A 27,465-nucleotide genomic window follows, 5' to 3' on the forward strand; every position below is an offset into this window, starting at 1 on the left:
CACTTAGTTATCCCTGGTGAATACTGAAAGGCTATAGCTCTCCAAGTGAATCTCACAATGCGAAACACAAGTTATGGCCACCTGGTATCCACACATCTCGGTGTGTGAGTTATGGCTTTGCACTCAAGTAGTACAGCAGCCATGTTTGTTTGGGGAAGGCACTGTAGCTCAGTGGAAGGGCATCTGCTGTCCACGGAGAACCTCTGCCAGTCAATGCCTGTTATACATTATAATCCATTTTATCCATTTATGCTGAGCCTGATTAAAAACTCAAACACACAAAACTTGGCCTTAGAATCCATGCTAAAACCACAGCAGTAACCTCACAGCAATTATATGCTGTCAGTAGGTTTTCCAGCTGAATGAAAAGATCTCTGCCTCAGGCATTTGTTTTGTATTTTTTTAAAAAACCTCTGTTCGGTTGCGCTTGTACTGTTTGTAAATTATTTTGGCTGTTTCTAAGGATATGTCTGTAATAGGGACATATGTGTGGAAGGTGAGTCACAGAGGTATTATTACAATGTGGCTTCTGTGGAAGAAGGTGGGGTTTCATAGTGATGAGTGGGAGGCCACTGGGCTGGCATGAAAGTCTTCACATGGGCAGAGGAACAGGGACTGGAAGGCTCACTTGCTGCTGCTGCTGCTGCTCTCCCACATAAGCCCTGTTGGATTGGGGCTTCCCTTTCCCTTATTGATGAAACACTTGCCTGGAAAAAAAGCCATCATCTTTATGATATAAGCTCATGTACATCACATAGAATCATGGAATTGTAGAGTTGAAATGGACCCCAAGAGAAATCTAGTCCAACTCCCTGAATGCAGGAATCACAGGTAAAGAATCCCTGTCAGATGGCCATCTGTTTAAAAGCCTCCAATGAAGGAAAGTCCAGTCTAATTCACACATTACCTAAAAACACAAGCAGAGCAAAGCATAATGTGCAAGAGGGTCCTTCTTAGATGTGGTTGTTCCTGCATTCGGATGTAAGAAATAACCCCACCGCTGTGCTTGAACTGAGTGTTGGTTTTGATGCTGAAACTCCTGTTGAAAAACTCCTGACTACCATGTGCTAATGAGTAAGCAAAATTACGTGAATGTATTATGCCATTGTAAAGATAAGTCGATTGCCAGCTGAGTATTTCAAAGGTTTTTCCTCATCATGCCTTAAAGTCCCTTTCACATATATATTGCTCTGCAAGGATAAATAAACTGTTCAGATTGCCTTGGGTTGTAAATCTGTTATACTGTACTCAGCTCTTTAAGTTAAAATCTGAGCTAAAACTAATACTATAGCCTGACTTGACTCAAAGAAGAAAAGATTCTGAGAGACAAATCCATGCCCAGTTGAAATACAGAATGGCTCTGGAATCAATCTCTCTCTCTCCTTCTCCCTCTCCCTCTCTCTTCTCATTCTTGGTCAGAGAATATCTCAGATTGAGCAAGAGAGACTTAAAAATTGAAAAAAAGGGTATGAGTTTTATGAGAGGAGATGGTCTGGATTTTAAATTGCTTCGATGCCTCTGTTGTTTCTTAGGTATATGCAAACCTGCCACCTAGTGGGAAATGGTGAGTGTTTGGAACAGGTTTGTAAGGTACAGGGGGAAATTCACCAGTGGGGCAGTACTGTAGTAAGTTTTGAAATGCACAAGGAATTCATCATGGAGTCATGCTCACACAGAGAGTCTGTAGGCAGCTGTGCTGATCTTCTCTCTCTCTCTCTCTCTCTCTCTCTCTCTCTCTCTCTCTCTCTCTGTGTGTGTGTGTGTGTGTGCGTGTGCGTGTGCGTGTGTTAGAGGAGAGAGAGAGAGAGAGAGAGAGAGAGAGAGAGAGAGAGAAGGAGCATCTGAATTCTAGCTGCTGGAATTACAAGAGGGGAAAGGGCTTTCCCGCTCAAGTCCTATAAGCATCTGGTTGGCCATCATGAAAATACTATGTTGGACTTAATGGCCTTTGGCCTTTGACTGGATAGCCCAGCTGGTTAGAGCATGGTGTTGAAAATGCCAGTGTTGCGGGTTCAATCCCTGTATGGGATAACTGCATTGCAGGGGATTGGACTAGATGCTCAGGGTCCCTTCCAACTTTACAGTTCTATGATCCAGCAGGCCCCTTCTCAAGTTGTTACATGGCAAAATACCCATTTTATTAGGATCAGCTGAAAGCCACACAACAATTAGCTGGCAAAGGATTGTGTGGAGGTTCGTACACTGAATGTTGGTGAGGGATACCTGGGTTCTCATCCGTCATGAGCCATGAAGTTCAGCTGGATGACCTTAGGCCAATCAATTTCTACCTAATAAAAGGACTGTGTGCTGCAATGGACCACTCCTCCAATTCATCACTTTGCAAGCTTATAAAAACCGGCATCCATTGGGACGGGTAGGGTGGAAGACAGCTATACCTTGATCCGCAGGGTCCTGCAATCCAGGTGCATGGCTTGGCTCTGCCCGATGCATACGTTTCTATGTTGTCAACCACGATGGTGGGCTGGAGTCTTGTGTGAACGTAGGCACACCAGTTCCTGCGTAAATAGGAGGGAGGGAAAGCAAAATTGTACACAATTGGTATCATAAATAAAAAAAAGATAAATGGGAATTGGGGGAACTCCATGCTGTGACTGTCTGTTGCTACATATGCCGTGAGTGTCATGGACAAGTTGCTGGTCCTCACTGTGCTCTGAATTCCACCTACAAAATAGGGATAATTAAACGAGGGAGGTCAACAAGCCTCCCAGTGGCTCCACCCTGGATGCAGCTGTTTGCCGAGGAAAGATGTGTGTCCTTGTTTACAGAGGGCAGTCCTCTATTTGAAGGTTTGGATAAAGGATAAAAGGACCAAACAAAGGGAAAGTCAAAGGAGACTTGAAGTTGCCCATCAACAGTTATCACCTGGGCAAACTAGGAGGGTATGAGGATACCTGGTCACTGTGTGGGAAGATGAATTGCATTTCTAGTTAAATTCTACAATTTTTTTCCAAATTTGCATCTGGATATCTAGATAAGCAGTTTGCATAATTTTATGCAAATCTGTCTCCTTGTTGGCGACGCATCTCCCTTCCTTTTAATGTGATACATCGCACTGCAGCGATGGGGCAGGCATAGGAAGGCCTTCTCTCGGAACAACCTGTGATGACTCTGGTGACAATATGCAGACGGAAGGAGTTGGAGGTGCCAGTGTGGTGTAGTGGTTAAAAGCGGTAGACTGGTAATCTGGTGAACCGGGTTCGCATCTCCGCTCCTCCACATGCAGCTGCTGGGTGAGCTTGAGCCAGTCACACTTCTCTGAAGTCTCTCAGCCCCACTCACCTCACAGAGTGTTTGTTGTGGGGGAGGAAGGGAAAGGAGAATGTTAGCCGCTTTGAGACTCCTTCGGGTAGTGATAAAGTGGGATATCAAATCCAAACTCCTCCAAGACCCCATTCAAAGTCGCCACGAGAGCGAAGGCAGATTTAGGGCAGCACGACCTGGGTGCTGAGCCTAGGGGGCGCTGCAGGGCTTCTCAATGAAGACAGAATAAATTGAGCAGAACGAAAGGTGAGAGGGTGCTGAACTTCAGCCTTGGATAAGACATCCCTCAAATTTGAAAGACTAAAGTCCACCCCGACCTGGGTTTGTCCCTGGAATGCAAGGATACTGCTGTGCTTTCACTTTCTGACAAGGTCGCTCTTCAGCTATTGAGTAATGGTTTTCAGAGCCAATGCATTTCCCCTTTAGTCCCTTTAATGTTTCTTTTTCCATCCTTTGTGGGGGCTCCAGGGGATCTGCAGCAGGGCAATAATTCTTTTTAATTGGTATGCATGTATATAAAAATCAATATTTCTGTATGAAGCTTTGTTTGGGTCTTTCCCCTGCAGTAAACCTATAGATGTGATTTGAGGGTAATTTTCTTTCCCCCTGTCCCTTTCGCTCCTTTTTTCCTTCTGGCGTTGTCAGGAAGAAGCAATTTAAGTGAAATAAAAATGTGCTATAATAATTTACCATTGTTGTTATTATCATCGTCTTCATCATCATTATCATCAATATTATGAATATCACACCACTGGGGTTGCATTTCAGAGAAAGTTATAACATTGCAGCAGATAAGATGCACACACACACACACACACACACACACACCCCATGTGTTTAGCTGGGAAGGGAGGGAGGTAAATATCTCTCCCTTGGAGTTAGAAAAGGAAAAGGAAAAAAGCATATGGCAATTTTAAAATTATTATTATTATTATTATTATTTTGCTGGATCAGGCTTGGAATGAGTGAATCACCTATCTAACACTTTTAACTCTGTTCACTATTTCATCCTGTTTCCACATTTGTCTGAATTCTTAAAAAAAAGAACTTTCTATGAAAATGTGCATTTAAATGCACATTTAAATGTGTATTTTCAAACATACTTTCTTACAAAATAACTTTTCCAAATGTCTTCTCTCTCAAGAAAACACATTTTCAAATGAACTTTGAAGCCTTTTGTTTGAGGTTTCCACATGCCTGCTTTAACCATAATGCTTCCTCTAAGGAGTTTTGGGCATTAAACATTGTTTCACCACCACAACAACATCGTCCTCACAACAGTCCTGTGAGGTAGGTCAGACTGAGAGACAGCCTCAGAGTCCCCTGCAAGCCTGAAAGCCAAGCGGAGATTTGAACCCAGGTTCTCCCCAGTTCAAGCCTAACACTCTGCCTATGAACCCCACACGGCTGGAAGAGGCTGCCTCCGATCTTCCTGGGTACAAAGTAAAAACGGATGACGGAGTCCTTTGCATTGGCCAGACTTCCGTGCATATGCCAGAGTTGGCAAGGCAGGCATAACTCATCGATTACATGCTGACACTGATGCGTTTTGGAGCAGCTGCCTTGGGGCCTTGGCAAATGCCTTGACCAAATCACCCCATGGAGCCAGCCTTGATCATTCATAACAATGATCATTTGGGAAAGCAAGGTGATGAAGTAAGGGGGGGGGACCAACAACCCATAACCTTTCTTTTTAAAAGCAAGCTTGCAAGGATAGGGGGGAAATGAGATAATCTGAATGCTCATTAGCAAAAGAATATTAGGAGGACAGGCTGTGGTGCTAGAATCCAAAGGGAGTGTTGTCTGCTGGCTTAAGGGGTTGGCTAGACTTTTCTACCTTCTGCACATATGATGCAGTTGGCAGCCCAGGCCCTAACTGGGTACAAGCTGCTGTGTTTTGGAGCCATCGATCTCAGCCTGCATCCCTGCAGCATCCCTGGACCACCCTGGCTGAGTCTGGTTGGGTGCCCCCATTCTCTCCATCTCCCCACCACTGCGCCAGTCATGTGAAGTTTTATTAATGCGAAATGAGAACATCTTTCACCAGATTTATTAGTAATGGTAGCATTATTCTTGCCAAGAGCAAATGCCTTGAATTCCTGCCTGTACCTGCGAGGGAGGAAAAGCCTGACGCTTTCCAGCTTGCAGGTCTGAAGGAGAGCCTACCTTATCCAAACTTTCCAAAACAATATGAATAAGAAATAAGATCCTTCAAAATCCACACTTCTTCCAATTTCGCAATGCAATTCTCCCAGCAAACAAGGTGTACAAAAAATGAACATTGTTACAGGTCTGGTGTAGCAGAGTTTGCGGGTGCAAGGGCTAGAATGTTAGGTAATGTTAGAAATTAAGGAAGGGTAGGATTCAGGGAGAGGGACGCGGGTGGTGCTGTGGGTTAAACCACAGAGCCTAGGGCTTGCTGATCAGAAGGTTGGCGGTTCAAATCCCCATGATGGGGTGAGCTCCTGTTGCTCGGTCCCTGTTCCTGCCAACCTAGCAATTCAAAAGCACGTCAAAGTGCAAGTAGATAAATAGGTACTGCTCCAGTGGGAAGGTAAACGGCGTTTCCATGTGCTGCTCTGGCTCGCCAGAAGCGGCTTAGTCATGCTGGCCACATGACCTGGAAGCTGTACTCTGGCTCCCTTGACCAGTAAAGTGCTGCAACCCCAGAGTCAGTCACGACTGGACCTAATGGTCAGGGGTCCCTTTACCTTTACCTTCAGGATTCAGATAATATTTGGAGTATGGGAGGGACAATGTCAGGCCAATGAAAAATACAGGCTAAGCTACTTTTCCAGGCCAAGGTCTCACTTGGGATAGAAGTCTTTAAAAGTGACAAAAGGTGGGGGGAGCAAGTCATTAATTCATCAGTGGAAACCATCAACCAGGTCAGAGGCTCTTCTGGTGAGGGGGGAGGTTGCCAAGGAGGCGGGTGTGTGATGTGAAATTTAGAGGTTGGGGAAGAAGGACTCTGTGAGCTGCTGTGAGGGCTGGAACCATCTTGGCAGGCTGGGAAAGAAGCATGGAGATGTCTGAGAATTCAGTGCTGTGCTGCTGTGAAGGATGGGCTGCTCCTGAGATGTGAATGCCGTGAACTCTTTCTCCATTGACAGCTTCCAGTCTAAATATGTGTAAATAAATCGTATTTCAAAGAAACCGGAGACTCCACCACGCCTCATTTCCCCCAACAGAACACAGACCCTGGTTGAGTTCCAAGACACCTTAGAATCTCATAACATTTTAAGTGCATTACAAAAATGTGACACCAGATGGCAGTGTAAAGCTCAATGACTAATTGCATATACAGTGGTACCTCAGGATGCGAATGGGATCCGTTCCGGAGCCCCGTTCGCATCCCCAAGCGAACGTAACCCGTGTCCGCGGGTCAGGTTTTGGCGCTTCTGCGCATGCGCGTGACATCATTTTGATGGTCTGCGCATGCACGCGGAGCGAAACCCAAAAGTAATGTGCTCTGTTACTTCCAGGTCGCCGCGGAGCGCAACCCGAATTTGCCTAACCCAAAGCATATTCATCCTGAGGTATGACTGTATATATATTTTATAGCAGGTTTTTTTCCATAGAATTTCCATAGCATTTTTATATCTGTGTAGATCCAGCCCAAGAGTGATTTATTTGCCCAGCCCTACCCTCTATCAAGGGACGCGGGTGGCACTGTGGGTTAAACCACAGAGCCTAGGACTTGCCGATCAGAAGGTCGGCAGTTCGAATCCCCACAACGGGGTGAGCTCTCGTTGCTCAGTCCCTGCTCCTGCCAACCTAGCAGTTCAAAAGCATGTCAAAGTGCAAGTAGATAAATAGGCACCACTCTGGTGGGAAGGTAAACGGCGTTTCCGTGCACTGCTCTGGTTCGCTAGAAGTCGCTTAGACATGCTGGCCACATGACCCAGAAGCTGTACGCTGGCTCCCTCAGCCTATAGAGCGAGATGAGCGCCGCAACCCCAGAGTCGGTCGTGACTGGACCTAATGGTCAGGGGTCCCTTTACCTTTACCTTTACCCTCTATCAACTCATATCCATCATGGTAAAACACACAGAGAACCAAAACACCCATATAACACGAGGGCCTCTGAACCCCCCCCCCCCCATTTTTGCAGGAGACAAGTGACCCTGCAAAAACGGGGTGGTTTTCGCCCAGTTTTACTTCAGATGAAGTTTTCCCTGATCCCACCCTCAACAATCAATCCATTGTATGGGAAATGAAGGGGGGACAGAAGCAAAAACAGCACTTCCCCCTACTTTCTCTCAGCAATTCCTTATGACTTCCCACTTGTTAATAATGTGTTTTGAAGCTCCCTTTATGAATTTGCACTAGTTGCTGATATTATTGTTGTTATTCTTTCTCCTCCTCCTCCTTTTAATTTACTACCCACCCTAAGGCCAGAGAGTGAGTCATAGCAACTTAAAACACAATATTAAAACAGCTTTTAAAGTTTCCAGGTTACAGAAAATGCAACCACAAAATATGGTATGGGTTCTGAAAATATACAGCTCAGGTGTCAAAGGCTCCGAGCGCTTTCAGAGCATCTTTTAAAAGTTATCAGGCTGGTCTTTTTCTAGCATGCAGGTGAGGTGAGTGGTGGGGAAAGCTTTGCAGTAGCTCAGCTGGTTAGAGTGTAGTGCTGATAATGCCAAGGATGCAGGTTCAATCCCCATGTGGGACAGCTGTATATTCCTGCATTGCAGGGGGTTGGACTAGATGATCCTCAGGGTCCCTTCCGACTCTACAATTCTATGATTCTATGATGACTCCTGGTTCATGTGTTCCTAAAATTACCCAGCAGATGGCAACCTTCCCTAACACACAAGCATATCAGTTTCTCAATATTCTTATATTAGGCTCTGTTAAAAAAAAAAGTTATTATATTTTAATTCTGTATTTAATTCTATAATTCTATAATTTTATATTCAATAATAATAACAATAACAATAGGAAGTTGAATTATGGTAGTGTCTTATAGAGCTATTTCTCCTTTTGAGTTTCTGCTCCTACAGCATTGGAATGCAATTAATAGTACCTCCACTATATTAGACTCTCTATGCTTCTGAATGCCGGTTGCTGGAAACCTCAGGATGGGTGAGACTAGGATGCTGGACTAGATAGGCCGCTGGCCTGATCCTGCAGACTCTTCTTAAGTTCTTAGCAGGAGAAACACCAAAGTCATGTTTACAGTGGTGCAATTAAATAATCTTGCCTGCATGCAAGTTGATATTGCATGTCATGTAAACACAGGCGAATTTGCAAAAAAAGGAAACAAGCGACAAACAAACCAGGTTCTGTAATCCCTGCAGCTGCGGAAGACCTAATGGCATACTAAGAACAGTGATAAATTAATAGTGTGTGATGGGGTGGCTGAACTTGCTGTCTGAACAGCAGCAGAGATGTGGGAGGAAAGCACAGTTTTTAATGGATAAGCAATGCATGCACCGTTTGTCTCCTGCTGTACTCTGGATGTATGTTTGCCATGAATTTAATTGCTGAACTGTTTTAATGCACTGGTTTTTTATATATATACAGTATACTGTCTTATGCAATTTTATTGTTCACACAGCTCAGAGAGAATTCTTTCTCTAAGTATTGAACAAACATCACCGAATGAAAGTCGCTGCGGGGAGGGCTGCACTCGGGGGGGGGGGGTGCCCCCATTGCCTATCACAGGGGCAGGGAAACTTTTTCCAATCCAAGGCAGCATTCCTTTCTGTGCAACTTCCCAAGGGCCACAAGGCAGTGGTGGACAGGGTTGGAGGCAAAAGTGTTTGGAGCCAGTTATGAAACTTTTAAAGGTAAAGGTAAAGGTAAAGGTAAAGGGACCCCTGACCATTAGGTCCAGTCGTAACCGACTCTGGGGTTGTGGCGCTCATCTCACTTTATTGGCCGAGGGAGCTTCCGGGTCATGTGGGCAGCATGACTAAGCCACTTCTGGAGAACCAGAGCAGTGCACGGAAACACTGTTTACCTTCTCACCGGAGCTGTACCTATTTATCTACTTGCACTTTGACGTGCTTTCGAACTGCTAGGTTGGCAGGAGCAGGGACCGAGCAACAGGAGCTCACCCCGTTGTGGGAATTCGAACCGCCGACCTTCTGATTGGCAAGTCCTAGGCTCTGTGGTTTAATCCACCGCACCACCCATGTCTCACCCATGAAACTTTTACCTTTGCACAAAAGGTAGGCTACTTTCTATGCAAATGCTCTCAAACACCTCTCTGGATTAGAGTTCAAAGACGGCTCCCATCATCCAAAACCATTTAGGCTGCAAAGCAGGGCCAGGGCTGGATTTGCTCCCCAGGCTGCAGGCTCCATACCCTTGATCCATTAGAAAATGTAGCCAGGCTTTGCCACTGTTTGATGCGCCGTGTGATCTCATTGTGTCTGGGGCACAAGGGCCAGCCCTCAGCACTAAAGCAACATCAACCGTCAGAATGACGCCACAGCTGACTGTTCTGCAACCTAATAATGTTGTGGTCATGTTTAAGCCATCACCTGTCAGTTATTGCACCCACGCCTGACTTTGTGTGGGCCCACAAACCGAAATGGACAGATGGCAGCGTGGTGTAGTGGTTAGAATGTCAGACTAGGACCTTGGAGACTAGAGTTCAAATCTCTGCTCTGCCATGAAGCTCATTAGCTGGCCTTGGGCCAGTTGCCCTCTCTCAGTGTGACCTACCTCACAGGGTTGATGTGAGGTTAAAATAGAGAGTGGAGAGAAAACCACGTAAGCCACTTTGAAGGACGGTGGGATAGAAATGTAATAACATGAAAACTAATAATGATATGCATCCATTCCTACTTTGGTTCAGCTCTGTTTCAAACCAATGCCCTGCCAGCACATTACACAGCAGCAGCAATGTATAAAAGCTTCTTAATGTGGGTTTCTCCAGCAAATCACAGCCCTTGACTCAGGAGCATCACACTTTCTGTGGAGTCCTGGGGCCCCATCCTTAGGAATCACATGGGTTAAGAAGTGTGTATAGAAGTTTCTGCTTCCATGTGGAAGGTTGCCATGGAAAAGAGATCTTCCAACAGTCGTAACATTTGGAGCAGTCTTTGGTGTCTGTTTTATGCCAAAGCAACTGCGTCAGGCAAGGACTCATTGGGAAGTGATCATGAGGAAGGCTTGCACTTGCTACTTAGGAGGATTCCCCTCCCCACTTTTTAAAACTGAAGTTTCTTTTCTTTGAAGAAATTTTGAATTGAGATGACTTTTTCAACAGTGCATTGTGATAAAAGCCAGGCAAGCCTTGCTGGGGAATCCCTGTTATTTATTTAGTTATTTGCAAAATAAAATAAAAAAACCCGCTGTACCATCAAAAAATATCACAGCCATGAAAATGTAAGATCAACAATAACATTGCATTCAGAGAACACATCAAGAATACATCACAAAGCAGCAGATCAGCTGAGAACACCAAACATAAACAGATCCCCTCTCAGGGGAAAGCCTGAGTTTTAATCAGGTGCCTAAATGCCAGTATGGTATATGCCTGCCTGATGTTCATTCAAAGTGTTACCATGCTGATGATACTGGGCATAAGGTGAGCCTATGGATATACAACACGACTGAGAGCATCTCTTCCTTATGCCCATAGCCCATGATGCAGAGGTTAATTCCAAATAGTGGGTGATGCAAATAAACAGTGTTTGATGTTTTAATTTGCTGGAAGCTGCCCAGGTGGCTGGGGCAACCATTTCAAATGGGTGGAATAAAAATAATATGTTTGTTGTTGTTGTTGACGCAGGTGGCGCTGTGGTCTAAACCACTGAGCCTCTTGGGCTTGCCAATCAGAAGATCAGAGCTTTGAATCCCTGCAATGGGGTGAGCTCCCATTGCTCTGTCCCAGCTCCTGCCGACCTAGCAGTTCAAAAGCACACCAGTGCAAGTAGATAAATAGGTACCGCTGCAGCGGGAAGGTAAATGGCGTTTCTGTGCTCTCTGGTTTCTGTCACGGTGTTCCATTGTGCCAGAAGCGGTTTAGTCCTGCTGGCCACATCACCCAGAAAGCTGTCTGTGGACAAACGCCAGCTCCCTCGGCCTGAAAGCGAAATGAGTGCCGCAACCCCATAGTTGCCTTTGACTGGACTTAACTGTCCAGGGGTCCTTTACCTTTAGCTTACCTTTATAACAAAAGCATACATGCTTTTGAAATGTAGTGTGGTTTCCAAAACTAACTCAAAAGGGGCTTTCAACTGGGCATCTCTACACCATGTGGACAAGGGGTGCAGTTTCTGCTATGTATTTCTTTGTAGAAGTATTTAAATACTGCCCTATCACAAAACATTAGGGAGGGGGTACAGGGGCATAGACAATACCCTTTAATAGCAACACAGGACCACCACTAAAAGACCAGCCGCTCAAGAATTTTTTTAAGGCCTGCTGGCTTTTAGAAATAAATGAAAAGTCATCAACAGAAAGTAAAAGCGAGGGTAGCAGCATAGGACCGGTGACATTAAATGCCTGGTTTCTGATTGGGGTCAGTTGGACTTTATTAACACAAGAAAAATCTAGCAGGTCTCCTCTGGAAGATCTCACATTGAGAACACCAGAGAACAGGCATAACAATTCGCAACGGGACCTCTGTAGCATCCAGCTAAAACCTATTATATGGCCTTTATTTCTTTAAATGTTGTTTAGAGAAGCAAACCCATCTATCCCTCATATCTGACGGACCCAGTATGAGGCAGATTAGGAATACCAGGCCAAACCATAAGCAGTGGTTAAAGGTTTCAGGTATGAGTCGCCTCACAGGGTACCCTGCCAAGAATGTGCTTTTCTGCTCCAGAACAGGTTGTACTACATAATTAATAACATGGAAAGGAAATAACATGTGTTTTCTGCAGGATTTGAGGCCTTGACACTTTGTACTACATTGTGGCAAACGCTTCTTTTCTCTCATCACTTGTTCCCTTTGTCCATGCAGCAGCTATAATGTTTGGATGGTGAATCATCTGGTTTCTGTATCCAGGATGCTGTCATTTTATTTTATTTTATTTTTAAATTGTGGTTAATTTACCACCCAGGGCGACATTTTCCACCTCATGACAAAAACACAAGAGTCTTGCTGCATCAGGCCAAAGGCCCACCTAGCCCTGCATTTTGCCCTCACAGTGGCCAACCAGAGGCCTCTTGGAAGCCTTCAAGCTGGACATGAGCACAGTAGCCATCTTTTGCTCAAGCAGTGGTGACCCTGGAGACCTCGGGGTCTCAGATTTCAGTAGCACTCTGTGTGACACCCAAATCGGCCCCCTGTAGCACCCAAGAAGCTCTGCACCCTGTGTGACTACACTGGTTGTGCTCCCCTTTGCAAGAAGAAATTCCTTTCACCTGTCTTGAATGTTCTAAAATTCAGCTTCCTTGGTGTTATGTACTGAGTTGAATAGGATCCAAAAGGCAGCAGTCTGATTGGTCCTAGAACAATAGGATTCAGAATGCAGCAGTCTGATTGGTCCTAGAACAATAGGATTCAGAATGCAGCAGTCTGATTGGTCCTAGAACAATAGGATCCAGAATGCAGCAGTCTGATTGGTCCACAGGAGCTACCCAATCCAGCTCCAGGTGGAAGGGAATCCGCAACCTGATTGGCCTACAGGAGAATCCCGGAATTATCCAATCACGTGGGGCCCATTGTGTAAATAATGTATATAAGGCAGACAGTTTGGGGGAACTTCCATTCCTCCTCACCACTATGAGCTGAATAAATAGCATGAAATCCACTCTCGACTCTGAGTATATTTCACTTGGGTGGGTGACACAAGGGTCTAGTCTTTTGAGCTTCTCTCTGTCCACTTTTCCCACACAGTACATACTTTTATATACTTTTTATCAAATCTCCCATAACCCATCTGCTTTCAAGATTGAAAACCCCCCAAATGCTGTTGCCTTTCATCAGAGGGTCGTTGCTCCATCCCTTTGATTGCTATAATTGCCATTTGGTTCCAGGAGAGCCTGCTAGACAAAGATTTGTCTAGCCAAGTGTAGTAACGTAGGTGTCAGCAGTATCCCACCGCTGCCACCATGTAGTAACGTAGGTGTCAGCAGTATCCCACCGCTGCCACCATGTAGTAAACGTCAGGGTGTCAGCAGTATCCCACCGCTGTCACCATGTCGTAACGTAGGGGGCAGCAGTATCCCCCCACTGCCACCACGTCGTAATGTTGTCCCCCAACCGCTTGCCCCTCCCTTGCCTGTCTCTGCTCTCCGGCCAGACCAGGCTTCCTAGGGCAGGGTTGGCAGGTACATTACTTTTTGCAAAACAGAACAAAAACGACCCGGTAGGGCTGCCACCACTCCCTCTGTTCCAGGGGACCCAGAATCACAACCCAGGAAGAAGGCTGTGACCCGTTATCCAGGCTATCCCCCACTCCACAAGTTGTTTCCACAAACTTGCAGACAGAAATTCTACGGTAAAGCGTAACCAAGCGTAAGGCTAGGACTTAGCTATTCCCCCGGGAAGGCACACAAAACTAAAAACCAGTTTCTCTTTTAAAAGGTTTATTTTAAAATAACATAAAGAACATGCTAAAACAGCAGGCACTTCTTTTGAAAGACACAGACGAAAAATAAAGACGTTGCATAGTATAGCTAACTAACATACTCACAAGCCTAACACAAATAGGATAGTTGAAATCTTTTCAAGGATCCGCAGACTGAAGGCTTTTGAAGATCTCCATTTCAAAAGACAAAACGACGGCTATTAGGTGACGACAGCCGGGCATCCATGCGGATTGCAGTGAGCAATGGCAAAGAGCAACTTCTCAAACAATTCCCTGGTCCTTTATTCACAATTCGCACTTTGCGTCGTAACTCTCAAGCCAATCATAAGTCTTAATTAATATTTAAATTCACCAATGACCGGCTTGCTAGTCAATCAATCTACCCCTTGGCAGCTGGGTCAATTTAGAATTCAGAACTCAAATCAAAGGGTTTCCTCCCTTCCGTGGAAACTTTGCAGATGCACATTCCCAAGCAATTCAAGGACAGATAACATCATTGGGGGGGATATTCACACTCTTAGACCCAGGTGTCAGCCCTTTCATTAAATCAAGGCTTCCTTCATCCCAATAAACCTTTCACGCCAAGGAGCCTGCTAGTCTGGAGTTTAAAGATACACAACCTCTTCCCAGGGTCCTTGTGGCTGATGAAACTCCCACAAGGCTTCACTCCTTTTACTTGACCAAAGAATAATTTCTAAATAATACTAACTTTACTACACCAAGTATCAGGTTTTCACCCGAGCCAACCAGATGCCTATTGGCAGCCCGCAAGCAGAGCATGCGTTCAACAGGACTCTCCTGCTTGACCTCCAAGCAATGGACATTGCTCTTGATGCCTGAAGTGTCAGTGCTCAGCTATCAAATCTCTTTACTGCTTTCAAGCCATTTCTGGAAGCCTGCATTGGATTCGGTCTAGCCCCAAAGAACAAGATTCTTAGGGGTACCTCTTTTGCTAAGGTTTGCGTGAAGATGCTCTTCCAGTTTCCATCACCTCTGGAGCAACTATGGCAATAGAGCTGGGGGCAGCATATCCCATTGCAGGACCCAGCCTCAACAGTGGGACTCTGAGCACTTACTGGGTCTCCATAGTACTTTGCTGTTGATGCGACAGACATAGGGTGGTAGGCAATGAATCAGATCTGATAGTGCAAGGATTTCCACTTGTGCAATGAAACCTCTCCCCCCTCTTCCCTCCCCATGTACCCCCAATGCGCTCCCCAAAGCTACTCCAGGGGACTGGGGGAAACTCAGAACATATTTAGAGGTTGCAAGGGGAGAGTAGAACGAAAGAAAGTTGCACTGCACAGCCAAAAGTTTTTGCACTGGCCGATCTACTTCAATGGGTGCCACCCTTGTATTGTTTTCCTGATGCAAGTGTGGACAGGGGAGGGTTGATGGAGTCAGGACAAGGCAAGTGATGCCCTTACAGCCCTGGCAAAGTCACACAGTGCTTTCCTTTCCTTTGTATTGCATTGTGGAAATTTAATATAGCACCCACCTGGCACTGCCATGGAGCCATTCACAGGGCGACTGTGACGCTGGGTGGGAGCGAGTGATTGTAGGTTTCAGCACTGACAGGCTCGTAAAAACAGAGGAACAGCAGTGGTTTGAGCCAAACTGAACCCACTATGTAAACAGTGCAGCAGGGATTTACTTTGCTGCTAAATTTAATGTGGGAGTCAACCACTGCTGTTTTCGAGGACAAGTGCACACACATGAAGGGCGTTTAAGGCTGGAGCTTTGAGACAGTGAATTGGCATGCAGGTTTTGAGCTAATAAATGTGTTTATTTACTCGATATTTATTTTTGAAATGCCCTTCATCATAATGATCTTAGGAAAGGGTACAATGTCTAGTTAGTGATTTACTTTATAAGATTGTATTTGTTGGTTAAATATACGTACAGTCCTTCATTCGAGGATCACAGAGCAGTTTACAACAATTTACTGCTTGATTATGAGGGGGTGGGGAGGAAATGAAATTGCAATTTTGCATAATTAAACTTTTTCTTAATATATCTAATTTCCTATATTTACTTTGCAACTATTACTGAAGTTCCTCGAATACTGCAACAGAATTTAAACTACTATATTTATTTTTCAAATATTCTTTGAAAACCTCCCATTTTGAAACAAATTCCTGTTTTGATTTATTCTTTATTTTTTCTGATAGACCGTCTAATTCGGCATATTCTGTCAGCTTTTGGATCCAATATTGTATAGAGGGGATTTCATTATGATAAAAATGTGTATTGGCAATAAGTAATATGAAATCGAAATATGGAATAGACGGGAGGTTGGGTCTTTACAGTTAAAACCAATATATGTTTTATTGTTTGTTAAGAAAATTATGTGTCTATGGTTATTCCTGTGTGTAATTTGGTATTTGTGTTTTTTCTTTTTTATTACTGTATCAATGAAAATTAAAACAAAAACAAACAATTTTTTTTGCAATTTTCCACTTATATGAAACACAGAAACCCTAAGGACCACAAATTACAGAAAGAGCAGGTCATAAGGGCACCCATTGCTCTTTTGTAGCCTATTCTTGGGCTTGCAAGATCAAGGGGAATTAATCTGGCAATTAGCAGAGGGGCTAAAATCAGCTTGGAGCCAGTTATGAACTTAGAAGACTTCTTCACCTGTTCAAGATTCCAGAGCCGGAGTAGGATGCATTACCGTCACTCTGATTTGGCTTCAGGCATGATCAAAACAAAACAAATTCCTTCCAGTAGCACCTTAAAGACCAACTAAGTCAGTTCTTGGTATGAGCTTTCGTGTGCATGCACACTTCTTCAGATACACTGAAACAGAAGTTTCCAGACCCTTCTATATAGTGAGAAGGTGGGGAGGGGTATTACTCAGAAGGGTGGTGGGAATGGGTGATTGGCAGATAGCTGTGATGAGCCTGTTGACGACTCTTAACGACTGCAATAGGGCTTACAGGAAAAAGCAAGGGGTGAAAAGGTGAAAAATGGCTTTGTCATGTATAATGAGATAAGAATCCAAGGTCTTTGTTCAGACCAGGTTTCTCCATTGTTTTGAGTTTGGTGATAAGTTGTAATTCAGCAGCTTCTCTTTCCAGTCTATTTCTGAAATTCCTTTGTAGTAAAACAGCTACTTTGAGATCTTGTATAGAATGTCCTGGGAGATTGAAATGTTCTCCTACTGGTTTCTCTGTCTTGTGATTCCTGATGTCCGATTTATGTGCGTTTATTCCTTGGCGTAAGGTCTGGCCTGTTTGTCCAATATAGAGAGCTGAAGGACACTGTTGGCATTTTATGGCATACACAATGTTAGACGATGAGCAATTAAATAGTCCCGAGATGGTATGTGTGATGTTGTTGGGGCCAGTAATGGTGTTGTCCGGGTGTATGTGGCAGCAAAGTTGGCATCTGGGTTTATTGCAGGCTCTGGTGCCAGTGTCCGTGTTAGGTCTGGTTGTAGTATTATTGTGGGTTAGGAGTTGTTTAAGACTGGGTGGCTGTCTGTAGGCAATGAAAGGTCTTCCTCCCAGAGCTTGAGAAAGAGAACTGTCATTGTCCAGGAGAGGTTGTAGATCTCTGATGATGCGTTGTACTGTTTTAACTTGGGAGCTGTATGTGATGACTAGAGGTGTTCTGTTATTTTCTTTTTTGGGTCTGTCTTGCAGCAAGTTCTCTCTGGGTATCAGTCTGGCTCTGTTGATCTGTTGTCTAACTTCATCTGTTGGGTATTTTAGTTCTAAAAAGGTTTGCTGTAGATCTCTTAGGTGAGAGTCTCTGTCTCACCTTCAGGCATGATGTTGCCTTGAAGCCAAGCAAGAGAAAGGGCTATTCACCTTGGCACTCTGGAGTTATTATTAGGGGCAGAGCCATAGCTCCGTGGCACAGCTTCTGCTGTGCATGCAGAAGGTCCCAGTTTCAATCCCTGGCATCTCAGGGTAGGGCTGGGAGAGACCCCAGTTGGAAATCCAAGGGAGCAGCTGCCAGTCAGTGTAGGCAAAACTGAGCTGGATAGATAAGAGCAGTGTAGGCAAAACTGAGCTGGATAGATAAGAGCAGTGTAGGCAAAACTGAGCTGGATAGATAAATTGTCAGACTTAATAGAAGGTGGCTTCCTGTGTTTCTGCGTCAAGTAAGGAAAGAGGAGAAATTCAGTTCAGCTTGCACTCTAATGCAGACCTACCCGGTTTGCACTTCCCATTACAATATGTGGAGAGAAATGCCATTATCCTGCAAAATTTGCATTTCTCAAAAATTTACAGGGTGGTTCCCGAGCAAAAAGAAGTATACGCAAATCTGTATATTTGGGGAAAGCTTGCATTAAAATGTGAAAATAACATCTCCAAATGTTCCATATTAGGGGCAATTGCTTGTAGAAAAAAAAAATGCCTACCAAAATGTGTGCATTAGAGAGGAAATGTACCCTAAGATCCTAACTAATTTTTAATGAGTTATTTTATATATTAAAAAAATCACAAATGGATTGAGAAATAGGATGCACTGATCTTAAATGTGAAGCTAGGAGAAGCCAAAGTTTGCCCATCCCTAGTGACAGGACCACGAAACAGGCAATGATGTGTGTAGGCAGATAAGGAGGGGGCGTCCTGAACCTTTGGCCCTCCCCTCTTGCATCCTCACTTTTTGAGACAATAAAGTTCTAAAAGTATGTTTTCAGGACCCTCCCTAGCCCCTTGCAACTGCAATTTGTTTTAACTGATTTTAATACTGAACTTTAACTTCTTGTAACTTGGTTCTGGGACCTATTGGCGTAGGACAGGTAATAAAATTATTATTATTAAAGAGGATGATGGAACTTTTAGCTCTAAGATGTGCGACTCCTAACCAGGAGAACATGCACAATTTGAGCTCCTTAGCATGAAAAATTGCTCTCATCTTCCAACAGGTGGCAACGTAATAAGCTACTTCTCAGAAGATAAGGATGCACCTTGTCGCATTTCCTTTTCTGAAAACCTTTATCATGGGCCTTTCTGCGCATTGATTTTTTTTTTTTGAGTGTTCATTAAATTCCTTATCTGTGAGGTATTCGTTATGCAAATGGCGCTGGATGAGGCAGGTGTGTCTTCTACAAAGCACAGCAAGCAGGTGTGCGGCATTGCTAGAGTCGAGGAGTTTGGAACAAAAGGCCTTGCCTTCCCTAGCATTAGGATACCTTGTGTGAATGGAAGCGTGCGTGCAGAAAAGTTCTTAAAGTTTGCAATTTGGTGCTGGAAGTGAAGCAAGAAGAAAAGTAGGAACACTTCTGGCAGCTTTCAGAGAGAAGAGTTCTCTGCTTTCATGTTAAACGGCAGCACTTTGGAAGATGGCAAAAACAAACAAGCAAAAAAAAAAACCCAACACAACCCACTGACAGGCTTCTATTGATGGTCCCGATTAGAAAGAAATATTTCTCCCCCTGTGATTATAATCTCATAGCTAAGCATCACCTTCACAGTCAAAGGAGTCTTGAGAGACAAATTAGATTCTTGGCTCTACGTTTCCCACACTGTTCAGCAAGCACACAATGTCACGATGATACCCAGTAATCTTCCCCGCGTGAGGGAAGCTTGGAAAACATGTACTTAGATTTGGTTGTGTGTGTTTTGTAAGCCACCGGGTGTGTGTTTTCTGCAATTAACATCCCTTAAAAAAAAAAAAAAAGCAGCTCTGATTTATCTGCAGCAGGTTGTATCACACCTCCTTCTCCCTTCGCATGAAAAGGTGACGGAAGGAAAGGCTGTCAGAATACCTGGAATGTTTGTAATGCAATTGCACCTGAGTGGTCCAAGGGGCCTGATTGCAGCCTGCCCCAGTCTGGTGCTTCCCAGAGGTTTTGGACTACAACTTCCATCAGCCCAAAGCCAACATGATCATGCTCACTGTGGCAGTTGCGGTCGAAAAGAGCTGGAAAGCACCTGCTTGAGGGAAGACTGACTTATTCTGTGCTTAGCGGGGAGACAGAATACTTAAACTAGGAGCAAAGAGCTAGCAAAAAGGCTAGCTTTCGAATATCAACGAGAAAGTCCTTGCCCTCACAAAAGGAAAAGGGACTGGGGAGGGAGGAGGGAGGAAAAAACACAATCTCAGTCTCTCACTCATAGTTACAGAGGCCTTGTAGGCAGCAGCAGTGGACATATTTGGAAAGAAGTCAAATATTTGTGGCTTTTCAGCAGCGCTGATGGAGGGCATGATAATAGCATGATAATAGATCATGGCTAGTAGCTCTTAATAGGGATGCAGGTGGCACTGTGGGTTAAACCACAGAGCCTAGGACTTGCCGATCAGAAGGTTGGCGGTTCGAATCCCCACGACGGGGTGAGCTCCCATTGCTCGGTCCCTGTTCCTGCCAACCTAGCAGTTCAAAAGCACGTCAAAGTGCAAGTAGATAAACAGGTACCGATCCAGCGGGAAGGTAAACGGCATTTCCGTGCACTGCTCTAGTTCACCAGAAGCGGCTTAGTCATGGCTGGCCACATGACCCGGAAGCTGTACGCTGGCTCCCTCGGCCAATAAAGCAAGATGAGCGTCGCAACCCAAGAGTCGGCCATGACTGGACCTAATGGTCAGGGATCCCTTTACCTTTACCTTTAGTAGCTCTTAATAGCCTTGGCCTCCAAGACTTTGTCTAATCCTCTTTTAGAGCCATGCAAGTGGCAGGGAGTTCCATAGTTTAACTCTGTGAATAAATTCTTTCTTTGATCTGTCCTGCACACCTAACAATAATCTCCATTGGATGTCCACAAATTCTAGTGCTATGAGAGAGGAGGAAGAACTCGTCTCTACTCACTTTCTCCATTAATCACACTTTCCCCAGTCAGGGGCTAAAGAAGTTGCAGTGATCAAAATCTTTTGTCCTGTGTACCCCAGCTTAACACCCTGCATTGCATCTGTTTCCCTGTGGCGCCTACCACGGCTCTACAAAACATGGGAGTGTGCAAGCCGTGGGCTTCTGCTCCTTTCTGGAACATTTTAATATGTTTTCCAAAGCTGGATTCATCTCCAGGCTTATAGTCCTTTAATATCCGGTCTGGTTCATAGTGTTAAATTTATTTCTGTAATATAATGCTATTATTTCAGCAGGCAGAAACAACAAAAATGCACATGGGGGAAACACTAAGCATTTCAATGCTCTTATAATTTGTACACATTGTCCCTGCACATACCATCTGAACAAATGGCTTAATTTCGCCACATAGTCATTATTCATGTAATTCGGGCAAATGCATTCCAAAAATAAAAAACTGGGTGATTAGAATGGGTTGCATCCATCTTTCTTTGGAGCTGTTCCATGCATGTCCAAAGTAGATCCCACTAGGTCAAATGGAACCCTGGCCTGAGAGAAGCTAAATGACTCAGATTTTTAAACAACTTAGAATTAACACCCAGGAGTGTGGTGTAGTGGTTAGTGCAGGGGTATTCAATGTGGTGCCCTCCAGCTGTTGTTGGACTCCAACTCCCACAAATCCCTGACCATTGTCCGTGCTGCCTGGAGAGAATGGGAGTTGTAATCTGACGATGTCATCTGTCTAATTCTAGATAAGAGCATCTGTTCAAACACCCCACTCAGCTATGAAGCTCACTGCATGATTTTGGGCCAATCGTCACCTCGCAACGTAATCTACCTCTCAGGGTTGCTATGAGGATAAAGGCTGGGAGAGAGAGAAATAGACAGCCATGTGTATCATATCTTAAGTTTCTTAGAGGAGAGAGTGGTTGCTAGCATCTATCTGTCTTGAGAGACAGTGGAGTGTGCCTCTGAGGGTGAAGTCAAACTGTGGTGTTAGCAGAAGTGACCTCTCTGAGGTGCAAGCCTGGGCCGTGTGTATGGAGGTCCTGGGCTGCCTAGACAACAAGACCCCCCTCTCAGCCTCACTAATGTGGACCAAAGGAAAGCAGAGCAATACGTTTGGCACCAGCTTGGCTGCAGGAGTTACCAGAAGGAGATGTAAGTCTAAGGGACTCCACTCCAGATCTGTGTAGGGTTTACTCCTTAGCCTTTACTTCTCCCAAAGATGTCCTTCAAGGCAGCAGAGGTTTAGGATCAGAGTTTTCCTTCTCCTAGACTGCTACCTTCCCAGGGTGACAAACCCCATCTGCCCCTCACTACAGCACATACAAAAACCGCCTTCTTGACCATTGGACCCACTATTGGTCTTGTCCACTCAATCTGCTGGAGCCTGTCTCCTCATGCAGGGGAAGAAGAAGAAGAAGAAGAAGAAGAAGAAGAAGAAGAAGAAGAGTTTGGATTTGAAATCCCACTTTATCACTACCCTAAGGAGTCTCAAAGTGGCTAACATTCTCCTTTCCCTTCCTCCCCCACAACAAACACTCTGTGAGGTGAGTGGGGCTGAGAGACTTCAGAGAAGTGTGACTGGCCCAAGGTCACCCAGCAGCTGCATGTGGAGGAGCGGAGAAGCAAACCCGGTTCCCCAGATTACGAATCTACCACTCTTAACCACTATACCACACTGGCTCTCAACTCTAACTCACCGAGCATTCAAAACCCATTGCCTATCTTCACCTGGTCTAGCCGGCCAAATGAAGCCATTCCCAGGGTGTGGCTGTTGTCGCATGCAGACAGCTTCTGGGAGCCACAGATGAGAGCTGAGTGTCAGGTGGGGACCAAAGGTCAACATATTATCCAGAAGGGGCACAATGTGTGCCCAATCCCTACTACCCCTCCCTGAACACCCCATACAGCCCAGGTGGAGAGGTCCTCCACTCAGGTAATCAAGAATATGCATTCAAATCAGGCAAATACAGTCAAGAGTGCCAAGCAGGGCTTGTGAGGGGTGTGGTCAATGTGTGCATAACTTGGCCACCGTAACTTGGATCTAGGATTCCAAACCATGGTTTGTCCTCAAAACAATGGCTTGCTGTGTTCTCTCTGTATGTTGCCAATGCAACAATAAAGCATTTGTCAATTACCAGGTACTGCACAGGACAGGACATTCCTAAACCCCTCTTTCCCCTTTACTAAATTTCTGGTTTTGTTTTGTTTTTTAATACTGCAATACCTTGCACTACAGACTCTCGCTGAAATCCTGCACATAGGTGGATCAGCTTTATCTCCTGGTGAAATCAACAGGATTTAAACACTGTAACTACTGAAATCAACAGGATTTAAACACTGTAACTACTTGCAGGATCACAGCCACTCCTCCCATCACTGCACTTTGTCAATTTGGAGCAGCCAACCCTCTTTAGCTATGACCTTACAGGACACTTCCAGGCATTTATCCCAGGAATTTAGGCCAAATTCAGGCCAAATTGAGCACAAGAAGGAGCCTTGCACAGGATGCCATGAGTTGAGTCGGGTTCTCTAGGTACAATGAGCAAAGAGGGGGGGGGAGAGAGAGTTAAACGGTTCTGCTTACTTTCCTCTGGTGGTTTCGAAGCTGGGCTTTTTGAGATCTGCATTCTGCTTGCTGCTATCTTCTGAGTGTCTGGAAGACCTGCTCACCGTAGTCCCTTGGTTTTTCTCAGAAACTTCCTTTGGAGGAAGGCGATTCCAAGGATGGTATGGTGGAGGAACCCCTGCATTGCTAGACAGGATGAATCGCTTCCCATTGGGAGAACCGCCGTCACTATTATTCCCTGGGCTAGGAGTTACGGTAAGGGCCAAGGGTATCTTCTGCTCTGCTGTAGTTTGCAATCCCTGTGCCTCTTTCATGGCTAGAGGAGAACTGTGCTTTACACCTTCCTCTTGGCTTGCATTCAGCAAAGCATCCGGCTTCTCTGAAGTAGGAGGCAGTGAGGTTGCCAATACGTTTCTGAGGTCCTGCGTTTCAGGTGAAGTTAAGCCCAGGTGGCTGCTCTCCGCTTCGCTCTCCATCACAGGTGCGCTGGTTGCTTCGACTTCTGCACTGCTGCACCCCAAGGCCAGCAAGCTCAGCAGCAAGAATAACTCCCTCATTCTCTTGGCTTGTGAGAACTTTGCGGCGACTCTCTCATATATAGAAGACTCTGGATGCTTCCCTGTCTCAAAGCCGCCGCTTTCACAATGAACCTGCAGTGAATCCCCGGTTGGGAATTTTATTTGTGGCGGAGAGAGGAAACAGGTTTTTGAGCGTTTGAAGCTGGACCGAGGAAGCTCTCTTTCCTGTTTCGATGGATTCCTGTGTGACCTGTGACCTCTTGGAGCTCTGGAGCCAGTATGTTGTAGGAGAAAGCAAAGAGGGCTGCCTTTGTTGGAGCTACAGGATGAGGAATAATGGCACAATGCGAACATGGAAATATACTGTCCATGAAACCGCTTCAAGGGGGATGGGTGGGGAATAAGAAGTGCTGAGTAATTTCCTTTTGACGTTGGTTAGCAGCAAAGAACATGAGAGACCTGCCCAATATGATGGAATCCTAAAGTACCACATCCCTATGCTGAGTACATGCAAAACAGCTCCCAAGCAGCACATGTCACTACTCTGTTCTCTCTGCCACACTGCAGCCCTGCTCACACTGTAGCTATTTTTGCACTCTTTTGAGGCCAGAGTGGATATGCTTAAAAACCTCCAGTCCATAACAGGGCTGGATTAACCATTATTAAGAAAAATATGCATCAAGGGAAAGGGGGCGCCAGAGAAATTTTCCATTGCCGAATTCACCATAGACCACATGGTGCAGCTGAACCAAAAAAAGGCTCCCACAATAAATGGAGTTAAAATACAATAAGGTAAAGGTAAAGGGACGCCTGACCATTAGGTCCAGTTGTGACCGATCCTGGGGCTGCGGCGCTCATCTCGCTTTAGTGGCTGAGGGAGCCAGCATACAGCTTCCGGGTCATGTGGCCAGCATGACTAAGCCGCTTCTGGCGAACCAGAGCAGCGCACGGAAACGCCGTTTACCTTCCCACCAGAGCAGTACCTGTTTATCTACTTGCACTTTGATGTGCTTTTGAACTGCTAGGTTGGCAGGAGCAGGGAACGAGCAACGGGAGCTCACCCCGTCGCGGCGATTCGAACCACTGACCTTCTGATCGGCAAGTCCTAGGCTCTGTGGTTTAACCCACAGTGCCACCCGCGTCCCAAAAAATACAACAATAACAAGTAAATAAATAAATAAAGTGGAAGTATACACAAATAACAATTATTTTCCATCATACTGTGGGTTTTGTTTCATTTCGGGGGGGGATTATTTTACGGTTTATTATTGTTTATATTTTGAATTAGATATATATGGGGGAACCAAAATTTTAAAGTGTTTAGGGCTTCTAAATCTGGCCCTGGTCCACAAACTCCTGACGGAGTCCATTTGATTGTGGAATGGACTCCCACAGAAATGTCCTTCATTGGAGGTTTTTAAGCAGAGGTTGGATGGCCATCTGTCATGGATGCTTTAGTTGAGATTCCTGGATTGCAGGGGTTTGGATTAGATGGCACTTGGGGGACCTTCAAACTCTACAATTATGAGATTCTGTGCACCCATACAGCCCTGACCTCACCACTGCCCTTCCTCACCCCAACCGCATCACTATCCAGGGAAGCTGCAGCATCACCAGTGTGAGAGGGCAGATAATTATTATTATCATTATTAATATTATTAATAATAATAATAGTTATTTATACCCCACCCTCCCGAGCCAGAGCTGGGCTCAGGGCAGCTAACACCAGTAAAATTACAGTAAAAACATAATGGGAGGGGGGACCAATTTAAAATACAGGTTAAAATGCAGTTTAAAATGCGGCCTCATTTTAAAAGTAGCCCATAGATCAAGACCATAAGGGGAGGGAAACATAAGAGTCAGACTGAGTCCAAACCAAAGGCCAGGAGGAACAGCTCTGTCTTGCAGGCCCTGCAAGAAAGATGTCAAGTCCCGTAGGGCCCTAGTCTCTTGTGACAGAGCGTTCCACCAAGTCGGGGCCAGTACGGAAAAGGCCCTGGCCCAAGCTGAGATCAATCTGACCACTTTGTGACTTGAGACCTCCGAAATGTTGTCATTTGTGGACCTTAAGGTCCTCCGTGGGGCATACCAGGAGAGGCAGTCCCATAGGTACATGGAAGCCGCCTTATAGTGAATCAGACCATTGGTCCATCTAGCCTAATCTTGTCAACACTATCTGGCAGCAGCTCTCTGGGGTTTCAGTCAAGGGTCTTTCTGGAGATGCCAGGGATTGAACCTGAGGTCATGTGAATGCAAAGCAAGCACTCTAGCACTGAACTATGGAGGTTCCCCTAGCTGCATCCCACTATACAGCCTGGTATTGAAGTGGAAACACCAGAATCTGGCGCAGTCATTCAGATCAAATGCAAAGAGAAGTGGGCCTTTTTGTTGCAGCCTGCCAAAGATTGTGGAGCGCACGGACTAATTGTAACTGAAAGGCAGTCATCTTCTCTCTGAGCAAGTCTGGGCAGCTGCTGAAGTGGCCTCCTGAATTATCCGCCGCGAGTGCAAGAGGTTCCTCACATCCCTGCAGCTGACAGCATCTCATTAGCGACACTTCTCAGGAACGGGCGAAGGCTGCTGAAGACATAAACAACTCCGATTAGCTGGGCAGAGCTGCTGCGCTAAGTTACAGCTGTAACAGTCGATAATGTGCTGGGCAAATCGGGAAGGAAGCCAGGACAGTGACAATGGAGCCAGATGCCCCATATTCCTCACGCATGTGGCCTTGTGCTTTCAGAAGCCAAAGACTCAGGTTTTTGAAGACACCTCCGCAAAAGGGTAATTGCTATGTAGGTAAAAGTAACAGGGCAGTCTGGGGGGGGGGGGAGCAGGATTTAATAGGTGAAATATACTCGGAGTCGAGAATGGATTTCATGCTCTTTATTCAGCTCATAGTGATGAGGAGGAATGGAAGTTCCCCCACAATATCTGCTTTATATACATTCTTTACACAATGGGCTGCACGTGAATGGCTAATTCCGCAATACTCCTGTAGGCCAATCAGGTTGTGGATTCACTTCCACCTGGAGCTGGATTGGGTGGCTCCTGCGGACCAATCATACTGCGGCATTGTTCTAGGACCAATCAGACTGCTGCATTCTGAATCCTATTGTTCTAGGACCAATCAGACTGCTGCCTTTTGGATCCTATTGTTCTAGGACCAATCAGACTGCTGCATTCTGAATCCTATTGTTCTAGGACCAATCAGACTGCTGCATTCTGAATCCTATTGTTCTAAGACCAATCAGACTGCTGCATTTTGGATCCTATTGTTCTAGGACCAATCAGACTGCTGCATTTTGGATCCTATTCAACTCAGTACATAACAATAGGACAGGGGAGTAAAAGCCCAGATGCCTGCATTTCAGGGTGGCTGATCAGCAGTCGAGGCTACAATCAATTACCCTTCATTTCAAGCACACTTCAAAGTAGATGCTTTTGCAATCTGAACTTATGTGCAGGGGACAGAGCTTCCCCCCAGTTTTAGAAGGGACAGGATGGAAATTAAGCCCACAATTAGAAATCCAGAAAAAGAAGGGGGAAGGGGTGCTTGGTGTGTTGTGGAGCTGGCATATGTCTCCTAAACATGGACCTGACATGGAGATGATGGCCAGCTTGAATACTGAGCTCAATGCTCTAGGATCCCACCCTGCAGGGTTGGTGTCGACCTTTCAGAGTCCCTGCAGAGACTCTGTGGGTTTTGAAAGAGATGAGGAACAGCAAGGGAATCTGTGGGGCAGTTTCGGTTTCATTTCATTTTCTTAGCCGTTCTTCATTGAAAATGCAATTTCAGAGCAGGTCACACCTTCTTTACTC

General features: G+C 45.3%; 1 protein-coding gene across 2 annotated transcripts in view; it reads right to left on the reverse strand.

The window, feature by feature from the left end:
* The window catches only part of MMRN1 (multimerin 1), a 72,097-nt gene extending 48,271 nt beyond the window's left edge, over positions 1 to 23,826 (reverse strand). For both annotated transcript variants that reach the window (XM_081876646.1, XM_081876645.1), the window contains exons 1-2: positions 23,147 to 23,826; positions 2,397 to 2,516 (exon numbers count right to left, since the gene is read on the reverse strand). In XM_081876646.1, coding sequence (XP_081732772.1) covers positions 2,397 to 2,516; positions 23,147 to 23,685 — 659 coding nt within the window. In that variant the 5' untranslated portion in view covers positions 23,686 to 23,826. The remainder of the gene's footprint in view (positions 1 to 2,396; positions 2,517 to 23,146) is intronic.
* Between the last annotated feature and the right edge of the window lie 3,639 nt (positions 23,827 to 27,465).

This window comes from Podarcis erhardii, assembly GCF_964252035.2.
Source record: "Podarcis erhardii genome assembly, chromosome: 9".
In the NCBI taxonomy this organism is placed as follows: Eukaryota; Metazoa; Chordata; class Lepidosauria; order Squamata; family Lacertidae; genus Podarcis; species Podarcis erhardii.